The sequence below is a fragment of the Oryzias latipes genome, chromosome 9 (genome assembly GCF_002234675.1).
Source record: "Oryzias latipes chromosome 9, ASM223467v1".
In the NCBI taxonomy this organism is placed as follows: Eukaryota; Metazoa; Chordata; class Actinopteri; order Beloniformes; family Adrianichthyidae; genus Oryzias; species Oryzias latipes.
In genome coordinates, this window is record NC_019867.2 from 32139963 (window position 1) to 32158084 (window position 18122).

Consider the following 18122-nt stretch of genomic DNA (forward strand, 5'->3'; position numbering starts at 1 on the left):
CTTTCCCACTTTGGCAAAGAAACTTTCCAGACGTTTGTTTGTTTTTTACTCATTTTGCTAGTTCCTGTGTTTTATTTTAGCGGTATCCTATCACGTGACCGAGAGGAGCCAATTGGCCTGCGTCAAGAGTTTCATAGACGGATGGAACAGAGAATCTGGCAATTTTTCAAAATAAAAGATCTTTCAGGTCCTGAAATAAATAAAACGGAAGTTATGTAAGTTATTTTATTTTTTCTGTGCGGCCCAGTCCCAGACATTCATTTCTACACAGCTGAAGATGTGAACGATCAGAACAAATGCAGTTGAATTTGGATTCTGGCTCTCGTGTGCATGACTGCCTTTAGGAGGTTCTGGTATCAGGGATTTATTCCACCCAGGATAAGAGTTTTTTTAAAGTTCAGTTTTCTTTGAAAGATTTGTTTTTGAGGAGAGTTTTGATTTTGTTTACATTCTGTTACTGAATAAAGACGATTTATGTTTGATAGAACGCCATCCCTGTCTGTTTTTTGGGAGGGGGGTCATAGCTGGCCGTATTCAGTGGATTTTCCTCATGATCTGAGCTCATGTGTTGTCAGAGTCCAGCTCCATGCCGTTCTTCTGCTTCCACGGTCTCTGCTGGAATCACCTGATCTGTTAGCTGGACACAGTTCATGTCAACGTCACATCTGGATGGATGGATGGATGGAGGAACGTCTCCCTAATCATCATACCACCTCCACGCGTTTGCATCCGCATGCTTTTCTCAGATTGAGCTGCAGCCGACCGTCGATGCTGGTGAGGGGAATTTCCCGCGCTGACCCATCTTCTGACAGCATTGTCCTGCTCTCCGTGTTTTTTCAGATTACATTTCTGCATCAAAGTTTCTGAACTGTCATGGTTTCAAACATCATGACTGTATGAACTGTGAAACCAGTTTGAAGCCGCTTTACATGATGAAACAGGAGATTATGAGCTTTTTTTCCAGCTGTATCTAGATTCATGTTAGCGGTTAGCTTAAGGCAGCTGAAGCGCTTCGATGAGGAGACGCTCACATCACAAAGTAACTTTAAAGGGTCGTTTAGAGAAGAAATGAGCCGAAAACGGAGCGCATGGTGGAGCGCATGGCCCCCTCTGCTGTTCATCAACAGTCAGGAGACGTTTGAAAGGTCCAGTCAGGCTGCAGGAGGGGAGGGGGCTCTAAAGATCGACAGGTCACAGTTTGACAGTGGGAATGCTGCAGCAGCTGATCTGCAGAATGAGAGAGGGATCAGGAGGAAGTCCAGCTTTGCTTCAGCTCCTGGGTGTCTTTCCCTCTGGTCTCTTCTAAGCACAGAATGGGTGGTGGGATCTGCAGGGTGGAGATGACGGTTCCCGGTGAGGTAGATCGTGGACGGACGGGACCGCGTGCTGTCGTCCTCTTTCACCTGAGCACGGCGCAGAAGTCAAAGTCTGCAAACGCCTTCTGGTGCTGCGCAGAGAGGCTGGAGGGTTTGGGCGGGGGGGACAGGACGGGCTGGAGGCGAGTGAAGTCGCTGTCGAAGTTGCTGACATCTGTGGACTCCTTGATTGACGGCACAAACGGGGGCTTTACCTTCTTCGCCAGGAGGGCGTCCCAGTCCAGGAGCTGCAGAGAAAGTCAAGAGTTCAGTTCTGTTCCGCACAGCAGAAGGCGTTTTCCTCAGAGTCACATGAGCCCGTTATGAGCTGACAGCCGCATTTCTGGGAGACAGACGGACTTGTGATCAGATGATAGAGTGAGGAAGTAACCGGGCCTCCAGAGGTCATCCTAGGAGCTTCATCAGAAATCCTCTCACAGCAGACAAAGAAAACAGAGGTTTACCTGAAAGAACTCCTCCCCCTTCACCTCGTTGGCATCCCTCTCTCCAGCTCCCAGACGCTTTGCCGGATTCTTCCTCAGCAGCTGTGAACACAGATGCTCAGCTTCGTCAGCCGTCATGACTACGAGAGCAGCTTTAACGTGAAGCTCTGCTGAGGTCAAACGCAGATGGAGGAAGGCCCGGCAGAGCCCAGAACTTTTCACCTGGACGCCCACTTCACTGCTTTTGGCTCATGTAACCACAATCATCTCTGTGCTGGTGACTTCTGCAGCATCCCTGAGGCAACTGCTGCCCGTCCTCTGCCTCAGGGATGCTGCTGGCTTCTCTGCTGCTCGGACGTCGCCAGGAAAGCTCCTCCCAGCTCCGCAGAGAAGAAGCTGCGGGCGGCGAGCTGCAGACGCCGCCGGTGGTTTACCCCCCTGATCCAACCCTTTAATGCTGAGCGTCAAGCAGCAAGGAATCGGGTCTCATTTTCGGGATGACCCAGCTCACGACCTTCCAGTCTCAGGGCAGACGCTGCACCACATGGCCACTGGGTCAGTAACCTGACAGCTGTGCTTGAACTTTGGCTTTTATCTCAATTCAAAGCGGATGGACTTTTAAAAAAAAAATCATATTTAGAATCTGGACAAGGAAGCATAAAACTAAAATGTTTGTTTACAGGAAAAGACAAAAGCGGCCAGTGGCTCAGGCGGTGGAGCAGGTCGTCCAGTAACTGAAGGGTTGGCGGTTTGAACCCCGCCCTCCCCTCGTCTTCTGAGTGCAGCTCGTCTGCAGCTCACTGCCCCTCCCAGGGGATGGGTCAAATGTGGAGAACAATTTCCCCATTGAGGGATAAATAAAGTTCTGATCTGATCTGGTCTGAGCCCCGAGGACGTCTGCAGGTCGGTTCTGGATTCTCAACAAGGATCTGTTCTGCACCTTCTGCATGATGGAGACGGCGTCAGGAGGAAGGAGCTCCGGGTACTGCACTTCATCGTTGACGATGCTGTCAAACACCTCCTCCTCATCTTCACCAGGGAAAGGAGACTAGCAGGAAGAGGAGTTCAGAGTTAGCGCAGACTGAGCTGGTGTTGCAGCCACGCTGATGCTAGCGCATGCAGACCACAACCTCTCCAACCAGCATCTCGTAGATGAGGACGCCCATCCCCCACCAGTCCACAGCTCGGGTGTAGTTGTCCTCGGTCAGGACCTCGGGGGCAAGAAACTCCGGGGTCCCACAGAAAGTGGAGGTCCGATCCCCGTGACCCATTCCTGTTGGGGTGTCAGAAAGCGTCTGCTACCTTTGCTGAACCAGAGGAGTCATCGTTGGTTTACTTCTTAATCGATTGAACATTTTAGCCGCGGCGTGGGGGGAAAGGAGGATTCTTCCTCTCCAGTTCACCTTCTTTGCAAAGACCGAAGTCTGTGATTTTGACAAATCCCTCAGCATCCATCAGCAGGTTGTCCAGCTTCAGGTCTCTGCAGGAAACACAAAGAACGGCTGCTGAGCGCGGCCGGCGCTCCTCACAGCTGGGTCAGGCTCACCTACCGGTAGATGATCTGGTTCTGGTGCAGGAACTCCAGGCCCAGCAGGACACATGCAGAATAGAACCTGTGAGGAACACGAACACCGGAGTGAGATCAGAACCGTCTGAGACCCGCCTGCACGCGGTCCGCCTCGCCCACCTGGTCTGCGCCTCCGTGAACACGTCAGAGTGGATGTGGATCATCAGGTCGCCGCCTGGCAGATACTCCATGACGAAGCAGACGTGGTCGCAGGTTTGGAAGCAGCCGTGGAGGTGGACCAGGAAGGGATGACGGGAGGCGTTGATCATCTCAAAGATTCTCTTCTCACTCATCAGGCTGCAGGACGAAACCCCAGATCAACCAAGCGGCTTCCAGCTGCAGCACCAACCTCAGCAGAAGAATCCTGCTGGTTGAAGACCAAAGCCTGCTGCAGGTCCCTCACTCACCTGTCCACCTCATCACGCCTCACTATGTCTCTCTTCTTCAAGGCTTTGATGGCAAACAGCGTCCGTGTCTCCTGAAACTCCGCCAGCAGCACCTTCACACAGAAAGGACAGAGACTGAGAAGAGCCGCTCTGCTGAGTTCAGGAGGAGAACCGGAGACCCCTACCTTCCCAAAGTGTCCACGTCCCAGAACGGACATGAACCTGAAATCCTCCACCTGCAACCTGGCAAGAAAACACAGCGGACAAAGTTCAGCTGTTGTTTCTGAGCCGTCTGCTGGTGACCTGCAGACATGAGGACGCATGAGTACTTCAGAGCAGACGCTGGCGGGGGGGCGCTTCCCTCTGACATGCTGGTGGAGACCTGGAGACACACAAGACACAGAAGGACGTCAGAAAAGTCCACAGAGAGAGAGAGAGAGAGCAGCACAGCTGGAGAAAGTCTGGGTATCCTGGTTGGTTGCAGTTTTAGGCTTTTGTTCAACTTCATTACAAAGAACCGAAAATTGGAGGATTTTCTGGAAAACAGACAAAGATTTTTAACACTTTAAATGAGGGAAAAAACATTTCAACACATTTTGAAAAAAACAGCTGTTTTTGAAGACAGAATGCACCCCCCCTGCTCCCATGATTCCTCCTCTGATAGATGGATGGATAGATAGATCCATCCATCCATCCATCCATCCATCCATCATCCATTCATCCATCCATCATCCATCCATCCATCCATCCATCATCCATCCATCCATCCATTCATCCATCCACACATCCATCCATGCATCCATCCATCATCCATCCATCCATCCATCCATCCATCCATCCATCCATCCATCATCCATCCATCATCCATCCATCCATCATCCATCCATCCACCCATCCATCATCTATCCATCCATCCATCCATCCATGCATCCATCCATGCATCCATCCATCATCCATCCATCCATCCATCCATCCATCCATCCATCCATCATCCATCCATCCATCCATCCATCCATCCATCATCCATCCATCATCCATCCATCATCCATCCATCCACCCATCCATCATCTATCCATCCATCCATCCATCCATCCATGCATCCATCCATCATCCATCCATCCATTCATCCATCCACACATCCATCCATGCATCCATCCATCATCCATCCATCCATCCATCCATCCATCCATCCATCCATCATCCATCCATCCATCCATCCATCCATCCATCCATCCATCCATGCATCCATCCATCCATCCATCCATCCATCCATCATCCATCCATCCACACATCCATCCATGCATCCATCCATCATCCATCATCCATCCATCCATCCATCCATCATCTATCCATCCATCCATCCATCCATGCATCCATCCATCCATCCATCCATCATCCATCCATCCATTCATCCATCCACACATCCATCCATCATCCATCCATCCATCATCCATCCATCCATCCATCCATCCATCATCCATCCATCCATCCATGCATCCATCCATCCATGCATCCATCCATCCATCATCCATCCATCCATCCATCCATCCATCCATCCATCCATCATCCATCATCTATCCATCCATCCATCCATCATCTATCCATCCATCCATCCATGCATCCATCCATCCATCATCCATCCATCCATCCATCCATCCATCCATCCATCATCTATCCATCCATCCATCCATCATCTATCCATCCATCCATGCATCCATCCATCCATCCATCCATCCATCCATCCATCATCCATCCATCCATGCATCCATCCATCCATCATCTATCCATCCATCCATCCATCATCTATCCATCCATCCATCCATCCATCCATCCATCCATGCATCCATCCATCCATCCATCCATGGTAGGAGGTGGGATGGATTATCAGAGGTAAATTCATGAATTCACCAGTTTCTGCTGCTGTTTCACCTCTGGAGGCTCGTGTCCTGCAGTGATGATGCTGGGGGGGGTCCCGCCTGACCCGAGGCTAAGGGGGGCCAGAGGCTCCTGGGTGTTGGTGAGGCTGTTCACCAGAGCCTCTCTGCAGATCAGCACAAACACCAGTTTAGCGGCGAGCAGACAAAGTGAAAGGGGTGGATGGAGAAAAGGCTGACATACGTACGGGTCACATGATCAACAGTCATGTGACACAAAGAATCAGAAATGTCACCTCCTTTTCAGCCAAACACACACACCAGATGCCTTCTTTTGTAAAAGAAGTGCGATGCTTCTAGAACATCTGACAGTGTTTGCGTTTCATTCATCATCTGGAGTAATTGCTGACCCTGCTGGGGCTTTGGCGCTGGGGGGGTCTTCCTCAGCGGGATCAGGGGTCCTGCTGCCCTCTGGGTCAGGGCTCGTAGAGAGCTGTGAGCTGAAGGTGTTGAAGGAGGTGTAGCGAGGGAGGATGCTCATCATCAGATGACCCCACGTGGCCAAATTCATGTTCATCTGGGCTGCTCGGAGAAAATTTTTCCCTGGAAAGAAAGCTGAACTCAAACCACGGGCTGGACAGAAAGGCAAAAGCATTCAGGCGCCGACACGACTTTACCTCGCTCTTTGGTGAAGAGGCATCGCTGACGTCTCAGTTTGGGCTGCCGCTCCACCACAGTGTCAACAAACTGAAGCTAATAAAAATGAATAACGTGTAACTCTTTCCCGTATGTCATTCACAAACGCACTGCTCTGTCTCATACATGTTAAAAAACAGAATTCTGTTCAATTGATTCATGAAGTTCTTTATCTTTTTCAAACTCAAGGAGTAAAATAAAGAAGATTATGAGGTGAGAGTTTGTTCTAGCGGCTCTGATGACAAAACTCCCATGCAGGCACCTTGATGAAGAGGAGGCCCTGTGGCTCCAGGCTGAAGACCTGCTTGTGAGTTGGGTTCTCCATCATCTCCTCCAGATGGAGAAACTTGACGGCACACATCGTCTTCTGATCCCGCCAGTAGATGCACACCTCCAGCTCTCGAGACTGTCAACAGACACGCACCTGACTGAAACTGTGAGCAGCATGGAAAGTGTGTGCTACATTTAGGCCTCTTTGCTGAAACGGCTTTTACTTTTCTTTTAGATGGAGATCAGAAACTCTTCTGTTAATAGTTCATTTGTGTTTGTTGACTAAATGCAAAGAAAAAAAATCCAAATCCAGTCTGCTGTTTCTACCTTTCACCTTCCATTCTTGTGGGGACATGAAGTCATTCCTCATTTCCACTCGCTGTGAAAGAGGGACACCTGCTGGCCACAGTCAGAACTGCACCAACACAAGCGTGCTGACCTGTTCCACGTGTGAAATCAGAAGTGCAGCTTCACTGACCCGCTCCAGCTGAATGTAGAACATTTGGTCCCAGCTCAGCCCGCTGACAGCCGCCCAGCCGGTGCGGCCGACCGCTCTACCATCCAGCCGCAGCACAGCTCTGACCTGAGCTGAGAGAAGGAACTGGATCAGGCCCGGACTCCACAGCGGATGCACGTATGTGTCAGAACCAGGGTGAGACCCAGACACCTCCGCAGATCTGGTTCCGGTTCATTTGGGGATTCGGGGATTCCCAGACTCAAAGCTTCTTTTTTATTTTAAAACAGAAGAAAGAAGTCTGTGATTTAATAAAAATAAAAAGATTTGTTTGTATCCAAAAACATTATTCCATCAGCTGGTTCTAGTTCGTAGCTTCAGAACTCCCAAACAAGTGAAAGTTGTTCAATTGGACCTTCTTCTCTGGTAGAACACCTGGACTTCCAAATCATCATTTCAGAAAAGGTAGAACCTGCTGGTAAAACTGAAGACAAGCTTTTGGAAAAGCAGAATGGCCGTCGACTCGCTGGAAAGTTCCTCACCTTTGAGGGGAAGTGCAGAGCCGTCCTCAGCGTCTGCCACGGGTTTCAGCAAATCCTTGCATCCAAAAAGTCTAACTTCCAGTTTGCCTGGAAAAGTCAGAAAGAAAAAACATGAAATGTGTAGCAGCCTTCCCGTTCACAGGTCTCGGTGGCTGCTTTACGCTCAAGCAGTTAGGATCAGTTTGTCCTAAAAGAGGAAAGATTTTCCTTTGTGGGGGTTCTGGGGGGGTTTCGTCAGAGCTCTCTCCGGTACACGCTGGGCTTATACTTGTCTGCTCTGCCGTCAGGAGTTTTCACAGCTCCCTTCTCCCACGTTGACCCCAGAGAGGAGCAGACCCAGCAGCATGTGTCTCCTTGTTACGTCACCAGAAAGCTTTTTGATCCTCCGGCTTACAACGGAGCAGTCCAGAACCGGGAGATTACGGTCCCGATCATCCTCTGACAGAGCTCGGCGTGTGCTCGTAGAAGCACATCAGTGCCGCTGTCACCAAACGGCAGCTCGCTGGCTTCTTTCTTGAAAGATTGACTTGAGGTTTAAACATGTTGATGACCTTTCGCATCTCTGCTAGGAAGGTTTCACAGATGCAAACATGAAGAGTTAAAGGGACTTGCAGAGAATTAAGAGTCCGTTGATGAAGGGCTGAAAGTCACGTTTGGTTACAGCAAGCAGGCAACGAGGAGAAGAAACGACATCAATGAAGACATCTAGAAACAGAAGCTGTTCTTTGTGGAGTGGTCAGATTTGTCTTGATAAAACGGGACTCTTGGTTCAATTCCTAAAAGGTTTTGGGAACTTCTGAGCAGCTACAGTTGCTCTGGTTCCCTGAACACTCCAGTAAACAGAATCCAGGCTTTTTATAAACTCGTACCCGTCAGAGTTGCAGGTCTGATGGAGATGGTGGACGAGGATGTTGGGAGAGGACGCCCGGGCCTGCTGCTGGGGGGCGATGGCAGTTCCTGTGAAGGTTGGATCTCCTCCTCGGGCTGCTGAACTGACGCCTGCTGCTTCTTCTTCAGCCAGTTCTCCAGAGACAGTCGGAGAAGGTCCAGCTTCTGAGAGGACTCCTGCACCCGAGACTGAGCCTGAAGGACAAAAACAATCAGCTTTTTCTGTTCATTCTTCATGCGTCCATCATATGACCCTGAGTGCATGAACATTTCTGTGAGGCAGAACGGCTCAAAAAAGCCCTCACTTCCGCCAGCGCCTTCTGGTCCAGAGCTGAGATTCCTTCCAGCTGCTTCACCGCATCTTTGGCCAGCACCGACGCGTCGGACTCTCTGCGCATGTACTGCTGCAGCTCTGCCAGACGGGCGTCCACGGCCTCCAAGCCCTCCGAAGACGTCTCTGAGGAGGCGACATGGAGAGTCAGAGCTGCAGCATGAAGGTGGCATCCGTTCTCTGGAATGCTGCCGTTAGCACTGAAATGATTCCGTTTGCACACATTCAACCTTCAGATTACACTCCAAACAGCGGATCCAGAACTGTTTCCTCCAGATGAGGAACATTTCTAAGCTCAGTGTCATGTGAAGATTTAGAACTTCTTATGCCTTTGTTTCTAGACTTCTGTAACAGTCTGTTTTCCTGTCTGAATAAGGAGGAGCTGTCTCTCCTGCAGCTGATCCAGAGCTCTGCTGCGAGGTTCTTGACCCGCACTAAGAGAACGGATCCCATCTACCCGATCCTCAAAGCTCTTCATTGGCTCCCGGTTGTTTACCGCTTTCAATATACTATCTTAGTGCTGAGTTTTAGGGTCCCTCCATTGTCAGGCTCCTCCATATGTTTGGGATCCGATCACCCCTACAGACCATCTGGTGCACTGAAGTCTGTGGATCAGAACCTGTTGATGGTCCGTCCACACGGTTCCGGACCAGAGGAGACAGATCCTTCCTAAACATGAGCTCCCGTTGTCCCGGTGTTCCCTGGACTCTATAAACTCTTTTAAAGGTCAAATAAAACTTTTTATTTTTGCAAAATATATGAACTGAAACTTTTACGAGGTTTATGCTTTTTGTCTTTTATGATTTTATATATTTTAACCTGTGAAGCACCGTGTGACTTCTGTCTGTGAATAGAATGTTCTTACTTACATTCAGGTTCATGTGAGAACTTCCAGAAGGTTTCCAGGAGCTTCATTTGAAAACCTCCATCAGTGTGGGATTGTGTGTAACTGTGTGTGATTGTGTGTGACTGTGTGTGATTGTGTGTGACTGTGTGTGACTGTGTGTGACTGTGTGTGACGGTGTGTGATTGTGTGTGACTGTGTGTGATTGTGTGTGACTGTGTGTGACTGTGTGTGACTGTGTGTGACGGTGTGTGATTGTGTGTGACTGTGTGTGATTGTGTGTGACTGTGTGTGATTGTGTGTGACTGTGTGCGATTGTGTGTGACTGTGTGTGATTGTGTGCGATTGTGTGTGACTGTGTGCGATTGTGTGTGACTGTGTGTGATTGTGTGTGATTGTGTGTGACTGTGTGTGATTATGTGTGACTGTGGGTGACTGTGTGTGACTGTGTGCGATTGTGTGTGATTGTGTGTGACTGTGTGTGATTGTGTGTGACTGTGTGCGATTGTGTGTGATTGTGTGTGACTGTGTGTGATTGTGTGTGACTGTGTGTGATTGTGTGTGATTGTGTTTGATTGTGTGTGATTGTGTGTGACTCTGTGTGATTGTGTTTGATTGTGTGTGATTGTGTGCGATTGTGTGTGACTGTGTGCGATTGTGTGTGACTGTGTGTGATTGTGTGTGATTGTGTGTGACTGTGTGCGATTGTGTGTGATTGTGTGTGACTGTGTGTGATTGTGTGTGACTGTGTGCGATTGTGTGTGATTGTGTGTGACTGTGTGTGATTGTGTGTGACTGTGTGTGATTGTGTGTGATTGTGTTTGATTGTGTGTGATTGTGTGTGACTCTGTGTGATTGTGTGTGATTGTGTGTGAATGTGTGCGACTGTGTGTGATTGTGTGTGACTGTGTGTGACTGTGTGTGACTGTGTGTGACTGTGTGTGATTGTGTGTGACTGTGTGTGACTGTGTGTGATTGTGTGTGACTGTGTGTGATTGTGTGTGACTGTGTGTGACTGTGTGTGATTGTGTGTGACTGTGTGTGACTGTGTGTGATTGTGTGTGACTGTGTGTGATTGTGTGTGATTGTGTTTGATTGGGTGTGATTGTGTGTGACTCTGTGTGATTGTGTTTGATTGTGTGTGATTGTGTGCGATTGTGTGTGACTGTGTGCGATTGTGTGTGACTGTGTGTGATTGTGTGTGATTGTGTGTGACTGTGTGCGATTGTGTGTGATTGTGTGTGACTGTGTGTGATTGTGTGTGACTGTGTGCGATTGTGTGTGATTGTGTGTGACTGTGTGTGATTGTGTGTGACTGTGTGTGATTGTGTGTGATTGTGTTTGATTGTGTGTGATTGTGTGTGACTCTGTGTGATTGTGTGTGATTGTGTGTGAATGTGTGCGACTGTGTGTGATTGTGTGTGACTGTGTGTGATTGTGTGTGACTGTGGGTGATTGTGTGTGACTGTGTGTGACTGTGTGTGACTGTGTGTGACGGTGTGTGATTGTGTGTGACTGTGTGTGATTGTGTGTGACTGTGTGTGACTGTGTGTGACTGTGTGTGACGGTGTGTGATTGTGTGTGACTGTGTGTGATTGTGTGTGACTGTGTGTGATTGTGTGTGACTGTGTGCGATTGTGTGTGACTGTGTGCGATTGTGTGCGATTGTGTGTGACTGTGTGCGATTGTGTGTGACTGTGTGTGATTGTGTGTGATTGTGTGTGACTGTGTGTGATTGTGTGTGACTGTGTGTGATTATGTGTGACTGTGGGTGACTGTGTGTGACTGTGTGCGATTGTGTGTGATTGTGTGTGACTGTGTGTGATTGTGTGTGACTGTGTGCGATTGTGTGTGATTGTGTGTGACTGTGTGTGATTGTGTGTGACTGTGTGTGATTGTGTGTGATTGTGTTTGATTGTGTGTGATTGTGTGTGACTCTGTGTGATTGTGTTTGATTGTGTGTGATTGTGTGCGATTGTGTGTGACTGTGTGCGATTGTGTGTGACTGTGTGTGATTGTGTGTGATTGTGTGTGACTGTGTGCGATTGTGTGTGATTGTGTGTGACTGTGTGTGATTGTGTGTGACTGTGTGCGATTGTGTGTGATTGTGTGTGACTGTGTGTGATTGTGTGTGACTGTGTGTGATTGTGTGTGATTGTGTTTGAATGTGTGTGATTGTGTGTGACTCTGTGTGATTGTGTGTGATTGTGTGTGAATGTGTGCGACTGTGTGTGATTGTGTGTGACTGTGTGTGACTGTGTGTGACTGTGTGTGACTGTGTGTGACTGTGTGTGATTGTGTGTGACTGTGTGTGACTGTGTGTGATTGTGTGTGACTGTGTGTGATTGTGTGTGACTGTGTGTGACTGTGTGTGATTGTGTGTGACTGTGTGTGACTGTGTGTGATTGTGTGTGACTGTGTGTGATTGTGTGTGATTGTGTTTGATTGGGTGTGATTGTGTGTGACTCTGTGTGATTGTGTTTGATTGTGTGTGATTGTGTGCGATTGTGTGTGACTGTGTGCGATTGTGTGTGACTGTGTGTGATTGTGTGTGATTGTGTGTGACTGTGTGCGATTGTGTGTGATTGTGTGTGACTGTGTGTGATTGTGTGTGACTGTGTGCGATTGTGTGTGATTGTGTGTGACTGTGTGTGATTGTGTGTGACTGTGTGTGATTGTGTGTGATTGTGTTTGATTGTGTGTGATTGTGTGTGACTCTGTGTGATTGTGTGTGATTGTGTGTGAATGTGTGCGACTGTGTGTGATTGTGTGTGACTGTGTGTGATTGTGTGTGATTGTGTGTGATGTGTGGATGTGTGTGATTGTGTGTGACTGTGTGTGATTGTGTGTGATTGTGTGTGACTGTGTGTGATGTGTGTGGTGTGTGACTGTGTGTGATTGTGTGTGACTGTGTGTGACTGTGTGTGACTGTGTGTGATTGTGTGTGACTGTGTGTGATTGTGTGTGACTGTGTGTGACTGTGTGTGACTGTGTGTGATTGTGTGTGATTGTGTGTGACTGTGTGTGACTGTGTGTGACTGTGTGTGATTGTGTGTGACTGTGTGTGACTGTGTGTGATTGTGTGTGACTGTGTGTGGGTGTGTGTGACTGTGTGTGACTGTGTGTGACTGTGTGTGATTGTGTGTGACTGTGTGTGACTGTGTGTGACTGTGTGTGATTGTGTGTGACTGTGTGTGACTGTGTGTGACTGTGTGTGATTGTGTGTGACTGTGTGTGACTGTGTGTGATTGTGTGTGACTGTGTGTGACTGTGTGTGATTGTGTGTGACTGTGTGTGATTGTGTGTGATTGTGTGTGACTGTGTGTGATTGTGTGTGACTGTGTGTGACTGTGTGTGACTGTGTGTGATTGTGTGTGACTGTGTGTGACTGTGTGTGACTGTGTGTGATTGTGTGTGACTGTGTGTGATTGTGTGTGACTGTGTGTGACTGTGTGTGACTGTGTGTGACTGTGTGTGATTGTGTGTGATTGTGTGTGACTGTGTGTGACTGTGTGTGATTGTGTGTGACTGTGTGTGACTGTGTGTGATTGTGTGTGACTGTGTGTGGGTGTGTGTGACTGTGTGTGACTGTGTGTGACTGTGTGTGACTGTGTGTGACTGTGTGTGACTGTGTGTGATTGTGTGTGACTGTGTGTGACTGTGTGTGACTGTGTGTGATTGTGTGTGACTGTGTGTGACTGTGTGTGATTGTGTGTGACTGTGTGTGACTGTGTGTGACTGTGTGTGATTGTGTGTGACTGTGTGTGACTGTGTGTGACTGTGTGTGACTGTGTGTGATTGTGTGTGACTGTGTGTGATTGTGTGTGACTGTGTGTGATGTGTGTGATTGTGTGTGACTGTGTGTGACTGTGTGTGATTGTGTGTGACTGTGTGTGACTGTGTGTGATTGTGTGTGACTGTGTGTGACTGTGTGTGATTGGTGTGTGACTGTGTGTGACTGTGTGTGATTGTGTGTGACTGTGTGTGACTGTGTGTGATTGTGTGTGACTGTGTGTGACTGTGTGTGATTGTGTGTGACTGTGTGTGACTGTGTGTGACTGTGTGTGACTGTGTGTGACTGTGTGTGACTGTGTGTGATTGTGTGTGACTGTGTGTGACTGTGTGTGATTGTGTGTGACTGTGTGTGTTGTGACTGTGTGTGACTGTGTGTGATTGTGTGTGACTGTGTGTGACTGTGTGTGATTGTGTGTGACTGTGTGTGACTGTGTGTGATTGTGTGTGACTGTGTGTGACTGTGTGTGACTGTGTGTGATTGTGTGTGACTGTGTGTGACTGTGTGTGATTGTGTGTGACTGTGTGTGACTGTGTGTGATTGTGTGTGACTGTGTGTGACTGTGTGTGATTGTGTGTGACTGTGTGTGACTGTGTGTGATTGTGTGTGACTGTGTGTGACTGTGTGTGACTGTGTGTGACTGTGTGTGATTGTGTGTGACTGTGTGTGACTGTGTGTGACTGTGTGTGATTGTGTGTGACTGTGTGTGACTGTGTGTGATTGGTGTGTGACTGTGTGTGACTGTGTGTGATTGTGTGTGACTGTGTGTGACTGTGTGTGATTGTGTGTGACTGTGTGTGACTGTGTGTGATTGTGTGTGACTGTGTGTGACTGTGTGTGACTGTGTGTGACTGTGTGTGACTGTGTGTGATTGGTGTGTGACTGTGTGTGACTGTGTGTGACTGTGTGTGACTGTGTGTGATTGTGTGTGACTGTGTGTGACTGTGTGTGACTGTGTGTGATTGTGTGTGACTGTGTGTGATTGTGTGTGACTGTGTGTGACGGTGTGTGACTGTGTGTGATTGTGTGTGACTGTGTGTGACTGTGTGTGACTGTGTGTGACTGTGTGTGATTGTGTGTGACTGTGTGTGACTGTGTGTGATTGTGTGTGACTGTGTGTGATTGTGTGTGACTGTGTGTGACTGTGTGTGATTGTGTGTGACTGTGTGTGACTGTGTGTGATTGTGTGTGACTGTGTGTGACTGTGTGTGACTGTGTGTGACTGTGTGTGACTGTAGCTGCAGAGCTGCTCACTAATTGCTTTGATTGTTTCCTGTTTACTTCCTGGTAAACAGGAAATGCCTGCCTCAACATTTGCTCCTCCTCCTTCCACAAACTGTCTATCTGCCCCTGGAGGTAAAGAAGGGACTTTTAAAAGGGGACAGTAGCTCAGACGTCCCAGAGAAGAATCCTGGACGGGGGAGGGGGGGGATGAGGACTCGGTCCTGCTTCCCAGCCAGGAAACTCCCAAACAACAAAATGAAGCATGAAATGCCAGGAGCCCCCCCCCCCCCCCCCCCCCCCCTTTTGGTAAGGACAAATGGTATGAAGGCTAAGGTTAAATTTGCGGGTGGGGCACCTCCCCACCAAGGGGCTCAACATGTCCAGGGTGGAGATAAATCTCAGAGGGGAGGGGCCCAAAGCAGTGCTACGACCAATGGGAGGGGGACCACTGGCAAGTAGCCCCCCCCCACGGTGCATTGCAGATTAACCGTAAATTGTTAACGTCTGAAAAGAGTTTAAGTTTTGAAATGATGAGAAGTTTGACCGGGGGGGGGGGGGGGGGGGGGCACTCATAGAAAAACAAAGAAACCAAAGCAAGTTGCCGCCAAATTAAATTCTAACGCCATGAGAGGTGTGGCTTCTACATCCTGACTGTCCCTCCTTCTTTTGGATTGTTGGGTTTAGCCGACTGCTCTCCTCAGATTGATAACTTCTTTAGGCTACATTGCATGACTGCTGAGTGATCTGATTGGCTCGTGACCCCTCCCAAAAGAACAGTTTGTCACCTGAGAACGTGTCATCGTTTCTGCCTGACTTTAGCTTCTGCTTTCACTTTCAGCACCTTTAACCACGACTCCTGACATCAGTGGGAGACGATATGACAGCATGTTTATGGTATGTTATTTGTGATAACTGTTTACATTTATATGTAGAAAGAAATACAACAGAGTTTTTGCAAATTCGAATGTTAATCAACCAAATTCAGGAATTTTAGCTTGTTATGCTACAGAACCAAACGGACATTTCCGGGCCTTTTTTTCTGAGCTGGCTTCATTCAGAGAAGATGTGACGGCGTTCAGAACCTGCAGGTGTGATCCTGCTGGACATCAGCATCTCCACATTCAATCAAACGAACCGGATCTGTGCTGCTGATAGCAGGACATGCCTGCTGCTGCAGCTCATGTAATCTGTTTTCTCCATGTAATCTGTTTTCTCCATGTAATCTGTTTTCTCCATGTAATCTGCTTCCCTAACATGCACAGACAGAATCAACGCAGAGCCAACATTTCTGAGTCACTCTGTACTCTTGGCATGCGTGTGAAGAAGCCCTGAACTGGACTGACCTCCTTGGGTGGAGCTGGTCTGATTGCTGCTGCCGCCGGCGCCGGCCTGGGCGACTTTGATGATCTGCAGTCGGATCAGCTCGATCTTGGTGCGGCTATCCTGCAGCATCTGCTGGGCTGTGGACAGCATCTGATCCTGGATAACAACATCACATCGAAGCCTCACTTACGCACTGACAGATGACTTAGGACTGAAGCGTGTGTACACAACATCACACAACACAACACAACACATCCATTCATGCTTGAAGTGGACAACAGCGAGCAGGAAAACAGAAAAAGAAGTGAGAACAACATGTTTGTGTCCAGCAGAAAGGGTATGACTTTGCACTTCACCGACCTGATGGTTGCTCGACTCCCCGCTGAAAAAGGACTAATTTGTCATCCTGGAGGGGGGGCTTCTCACGTTGCACCTCTTCACCTTCACTATCTTTGGATCCCGGTGAGTCCCCGGTGTCACGGTGCGTTCACGGACACACTCTTCTGGTGAGGCACTTTGACATCCTGAGGCTTGGCTCAGCCGGCGCGTCCTGTTGTTTGTTTCCGCATCTCTGCTACATCCAGACCCACACCCTCCTGTCTCTGTCCTGCCTCTTTTAGAGGGCTTGTTTCTGCTGGAGGACGGAAGAATTCCTCCTCAGAGGCAGCGCTGCTGCTGCTGCTGCTGCTGCTGCTCTGCCAGCCCTCATCGTCTGCTCTGGGCTTGGCATTGGCCGCCGCGTGACCACATGTTCCTGTCCTGCCACCAACCGGAGGACACAGAGCTGCTGCTCTTGCCGGGACACAGCAGAGATCAGCCTGCTGGGATGGAGATTTGACCGTCTGGACGTCAGCCACGTTCAGACGGCGGTCTAAGGCTGAACACGTTCAGGCAGAAGCTTCTGCAGGGCGCAAACCCTTCAACCATTCTGAATCTTAAAGTGACGACAAGGACAGGGCTCTGAAGCTCCTGCCATTCTGCTGCTGCTGCTCCTGTCCCGTCACTGAAACGAGTGAAGAGGCGCATTTCTGATGAGGCTAAAGAGGAAGATGAACACATGAAGCATCTTTTGAACCGGTTGGCATAAAAGTCTGCATGGAGCTGCTCTCCATGCAGCAGTGAGATGTGCATTTAAATGGACAAAGTCAGACAGATTTTCCAAACATGCTATCATGTGGATGGATTTTCACAATAAATCAATCATTGCTGCAAAGCAGGTTAAAGAGCCGCTTTTCAAAATATCTTTATGGTGTTTTTCAAAGGCTTTATTGCAGGTATGTGCACAGTATATTTTTAAAACCCCTGTTATAATAATTGTACTGGTTATCTAACAATTAAACATATTTCAGAAAGACATAAAAATTAGAAATGTTTATCAAATATGATCTGTAAATAGTTTGCAAGAATTGTGCTTTCAAAACACGAAATTACCAAGATTACTATTTAATTATGTGTACAGGGAAATTGAAACCATGCAACAGTTATTAACAAATATTTTGGGAACAGCTACATGACCGGTGGGAAGATATTTTTCCATAACTGGCAACATTTTCATTAAGCAGCATCATATTTTGCATCATATTAGAAAATAAAAGAGAAGAGATCTGTTTAAACATAATTCTTTGCCTTGCTAAGTTTAACAAACACAAAAGATATAGAATATTTAAAAACAAACTGAAACTGTTCACAAAAATCCAAACAATCTATAGTAGATTAAGAACTTCCCTTTTGTTTCTGCAGGTGAATAAAAATGTTTTTTGTTTCACTTTGTTGAGATGAATCTTTATTCTGGTATTAGCTTTGTTTCTGCATTTGGGTTCCTTCAAAGACTTTGTTTATGACGTCAACCCATGTCTTGTAATGTTTAATCTAGTTCAATGTTCTGTAATGCTGTGATTGCTCAATTTAAAAAAGACAATTATTAAACCGCTACATTTTGAGTGAAGCAAAAACTGAAGAGATTCTTTTGCACCGGAGACAGAAAGAGATCAAACACTGGAATAATATGGTTCAAATGGGTCAAGTATCGTTGATGTGGAGGATCAAAGAAGAACTACAAGTGGAACAAATATAAACTTATATTAACATCTGAGATCTAAGAGATGCTGTTCATTCATCCTGCTGCTGGTCTC

At 48.0% G+C, this 18122-nt stretch overlaps 1 protein-coding gene across 4 annotated transcripts; it reads right to left on the minus strand.

Moving 5' to 3' along the window:
• Positions 1-211: 211 nt before the first annotated feature.
• Positions 212-18081, minus strand: LOC101157784 (serine/threonine-protein kinase N2). Of its 4 annotated transcripts, none has more exons than XM_020706354.2 (20): positions 16351-18081; positions 16011-16146; positions 8781-8932; positions 8457-8670; positions 7588-7674; positions 7070-7179; positions 6584-6727; positions 6303-6378; positions 6036-6228; positions 5660-5792; positions 4081-4133; positions 3937-3994; positions 3773-3864; positions 3486-3662; positions 3349-3411; positions 3202-3278; positions 2929-3071; positions 2739-2846; positions 1820-1900; positions 212-1603 (listed from the first exon to the last, which is right to left on the minus strand). In XM_020706354.2, the coding sequence occupies exons 2-20, from the start codon at positions 16138-16140 to the stop codon at positions 1400-1402; spliced, it is 2295 nt and encodes a 764-aa protein (XP_020562013.1). In that variant the 5' UTR covers positions 16141-16146; positions 16351-18081; the 3' UTR covers positions 212-1399. The 4 variants fall into 4 exon arrangements, with proteins under 4 accessions (XP_020562013.1, XP_020562015.1, XP_020562014.1 ...); XM_020706356.2 differs by having other exon boundaries at positions 5681-5792; positions 16011-16254; XM_020706355.2 differs by having other exon boundaries at positions 2938-3071; positions 16011-16254.
• Positions 18082-18122: the final 41 nt, after the last annotated feature.

Coding starts and splice junctions, on each gene's coding strand:
- LOC101157784 (XM_020706354.2), bottom strand. CDS start 16,140: ATGCTGTCCACAGCCCAGCAGATGCTGCAGGATAGCCGCACCAAGATC. Junction 3,663..3,772: donor AGGCGTGATGAGGTGGACAG/GTGAGTGAGGGA, acceptor TTCGTCCTGCAG/CCTGATGAGTGAGAAGAGAA. Junction 3,072..3,201: donor CTTCGGTCTTTGCAAAGAAG/GTGAACTGGAGA, acceptor ACACCCCAACAG/GAATGGGTCACGGGGATCGG.